We start from the raw sequence: 3,106 nt of genomic DNA, 5'->3' as shown, positions 1-3,106 counted from the left end.
TGCGTCGATAATAGACTGAAAAGTGGGCCAATTTGCGCCGAAAGTGGGCCGAAATCGGCGCCTGGGGCCGACCTTGGGGCGGCGGTTGGGAACCCGATCGTCCCACGCCGATTTTTCAGCCAACACGCCCCCAGGCGGCGCTATTTTAAGCGCCTGGGGCCAAACGGCTGGAGATGCTCTTAACTGTAACAATGGCTAGAGTGGCGATATCAATATTTAGTTCTAGCATTACCGCAGACAAAAAAACACCTAGGGAAGTATAGAACACAATCGACATGAACCACCCAAAAAAATTATACAAGAGGACCTTTTTTTTCATTTCTGATGTTACAGAAAAAAGACATGTTGCAGGTTTATATTTTGGACCCTAATAAGTGTCACACGTGTGGCACGAATACATGGTAACTCCAAACGTTTTTACGACAAGTTTAGTGATGTGAGAATGACAATTTTAATTGTCAAGCATGACAACTTTCTTTTCGAATGACCAGTTCCAACATTTTTTGGATTTATTTTTTCTTTTCGGATGACAATTTTAGTTGTAAAAAACGTCAGGATGGGATTGCTTCAAGCCACACGTGTGTCACTTATCATTTGAATATATTTTCTGTTATTTCTGATGTCCCTTGTACTGCATGATATACAATGAATAGATCAAAATTTTCCCTATAAAAAAAGATTGGAAGTTTTTTTTTACCGAAAATTAAGAATGGAATGAAAAAAACGTCCCTCTTCGCCACGGACGGAGATGTACTCCTGTCGTCCACCACGCACAAAAGTTTTTTTTTTTGGCACAACCAAGCACAAAAGTACATTGAAAAGCCGGTACACCCGGGCCGGCCTGTTCCTCTAGCCGTGCTCGTGAAGCCCATCAGTTTAGGCCCACCTCGAATAGGGTTTAAGCTTCCCCGGTCCCGCAGCTTCCACGAAGCCCCCGTCCGATCCAGCAGGCAAAACCCCCCTCACGCTCACGCGATGGGAGTCGCCGCCTCCGCCGCCTCCCCTCCCCCGGAGGCCGCCGCGCCCGCCGATCCACCGGCCAAAGAAGATATCGAGCATGGCTCTGCCGCCGCCGCCTCAGCAGCAGCAGCTGCGCCCCCGGAGGCCGCCGCGGCCGCAGATTCACCGGCAAAGGAAGAGGCCCAGTCCGCCGCCGCTGCCGGCGGCGAGGCGGACGCGGCGGGGGAGACGGTGGTCCTGGACGCCGCCGCGGAGGGCGGCGAGGAGGAGGAGGAAGGGGAGTGCGGGTTTTGCGTGTACATGAAGGGCGGCGGGTGCAAGGAGGAGTTCGTGGGGTGGGAGAAGTGCGTGGAGCAGGCGGAGGCGGAAGGCGGCTACGTCGTCGAGCGCTGCCACGACGCCACCGCCGCGCTGCGCAGGTGCATGGACAAGTTCCCGGACTACTACGAGCCCATCCTCCGCGCCGAGCGCGCCATGGCCGAGGATCTCGAGGCCTTCAAGGCCAGCGAAGCCTCCGAGCCCTCCCCCGCCTCGCCGCCGCCCCCGGCGGCCGAGGAGGAACAGGGCGACGATAAGAAGCAGGCGGAGGCGGTGGTGGCGAAGGAGAAGGAGGATCTTGCGGCCTGATCCCGCGGCGCAGGTGTGGGATGAGATTTGAGGCATCCTAGATGTGAATTATTTTGTTTTACCTGGGGCGTGATCTGCAAGGTGGGAGAGGGTGGCCTCTCAATGAAAAATTCGATTCTTTTGGTGGGAATTATACACTTGTTCACGAGTTCTAGCTCGTGAACTAATATGGAGAAGTGATCTTGTGCTGTAATAATAATCCAATGCATCGATACTGATTTGACACGATTAGCTCTCGCGCTGATCTTATTCTTCAAATTTGTAACGCCGGTCATGCGTGTCAAACAATTGACAAGAAAGTTCGTCCAGTAATCAGTTCGCCAATCAGTAACTGAGTGAGCACTAATCTCCTCCGTTGTTAGATGCTGGTTTTGTTCATGGTGTTGGAGAGATTTGCCACTCTTATTTGACTTGTCTTAGAGATTTGTCAGCGAATTTTGAGCAATGTAATGTAACATTATAGGGGTTGCCGTTTAGTGTCTGAATCAGCGGTGCTGAGGCTGTCCATACCGTGTTCCGTTCGGTATATGTTGGTTCCAGCCGGCCTCATTTTGCCTTACAACAGCAAGAATTTACTGACACAGTTATAAATCGTCATTTCATCGACACTGCTGGTGTTAGGGCATCTCCAGCCGTTCGGCCCCCAGGGCGCCTAAATAGAGCGGCTTGGGGGCGTGCCGGCGCTAGTTCGGCCCCTGGATCGCCCCCAGTCACGCCCCCACGCGCCGGCTCCAGGATGCGGGAAATTTAAACTTGGTCGTTCCCGCTCTCAATAGACGCGCAAATCCGGCGATCGGACGTAGTCTGGCGTTACAAAAAACAGAGCGTCGCCGCCGCAAGTTCGCGTGCGCAATGATTCACTCGGCGGGGTCGGCTCCAGGCGTTGGCGGAGTCGGCGTGTGCGGGCTCGTCGGTGTCGGAGCTGCTTCGGTGCTGGGCTGCGTCGGCGCAGCTTCGGCACTGCTGGGCGGCGATGTAGAGGCGTCGTTCGGGCTTGGCGTCCGTGTGGTCGCGGGTGTCGTCGGCGTCGTCGGCGTTGCCGTCGGCAGCTCGTTCAGGATGAGGCTGCGTTGCATCAGGTACCACGCCTTGAGCTTCTCGTCGTTGCTCTGGAGCATGTCCGCCTCGCCCATCAGAAAAGCCATGTCGGTGTTCCTCTTCTTCGCGGCGACGTTCGTCCGGAGCAGGTCGAGCTTGATGGCGTTGTTCTTCATTAGCGACGACCACCGCGCCTCGGTCTTCTCTTCGCGTAGGACGGCCCGGGCCTGGGCGTCGGCGAGGCAATGCTCGATGGACTCCTGCACTCGCGCGGTTGCCGCGTCGGCGCTTTTCCCCTTCTTTGCCAATTTGTGGCCGTCCGGCCGCCCCTCTGACGCGCCCGGAGTCATCGCGTCCGGCTTGTATGTCTCCTTGGCCTTGTTGAGGGCACGACGGACTTCCGCCCACTTCTCGCACTTGTCAATGCGCTTGTAGACGTGGAGGTGCTTGAAGTCGGCGTCTTGGTTGTCGCCCCGATACA

General features: G+C 55.6%; 1 protein-coding gene across 1 annotated transcript; it reads left to right on the top strand.

The window, feature by feature from the left end:
* Positions 1 to 937: 937 nt before the first annotated feature.
* LOC119311683 (cytochrome c1-like) lies at positions 938 to 1,911 on the top strand. Its single transcript, XM_037587355.1, has one exon. The coding sequence runs from the start codon at positions 976 to 978 to the stop codon at positions 1,585 to 1,587; it is 612 nt and encodes a 203-aa protein (XP_037443252.1). The 5' UTR covers positions 938 to 975; the 3' UTR covers positions 1,588 to 1,911.
* The last annotated feature ends 1,195 nt before the right edge of the window (positions 1,912 to 3,106 follow it).

The sequence above is a fragment of the Triticum dicoccoides genome, chromosome 5B, assembly GCF_002162155.2.
Source record: "Triticum dicoccoides isolate Atlit2015 ecotype Zavitan chromosome 5B, WEW_v2.0, whole genome shotgun sequence".
Lineage (NCBI taxonomy): Eukaryota > Viridiplantae > Streptophyta > Magnoliopsida > Poales > Poaceae > Triticum > Triticum dicoccoides.
This window is presented reverse-complemented; position numbering and strand designations above follow the sequence as displayed.

Bases quoted from the DNA above. Each gene is read 5' to 3' on its own strand.
- LOC119311683 (XM_037587355.1), top strand. From the start codon at position 976: ATGGGAGTCGCCGCCTCCGCCGCCTCCCCTCCCCCGGAGGCCGCCGCG.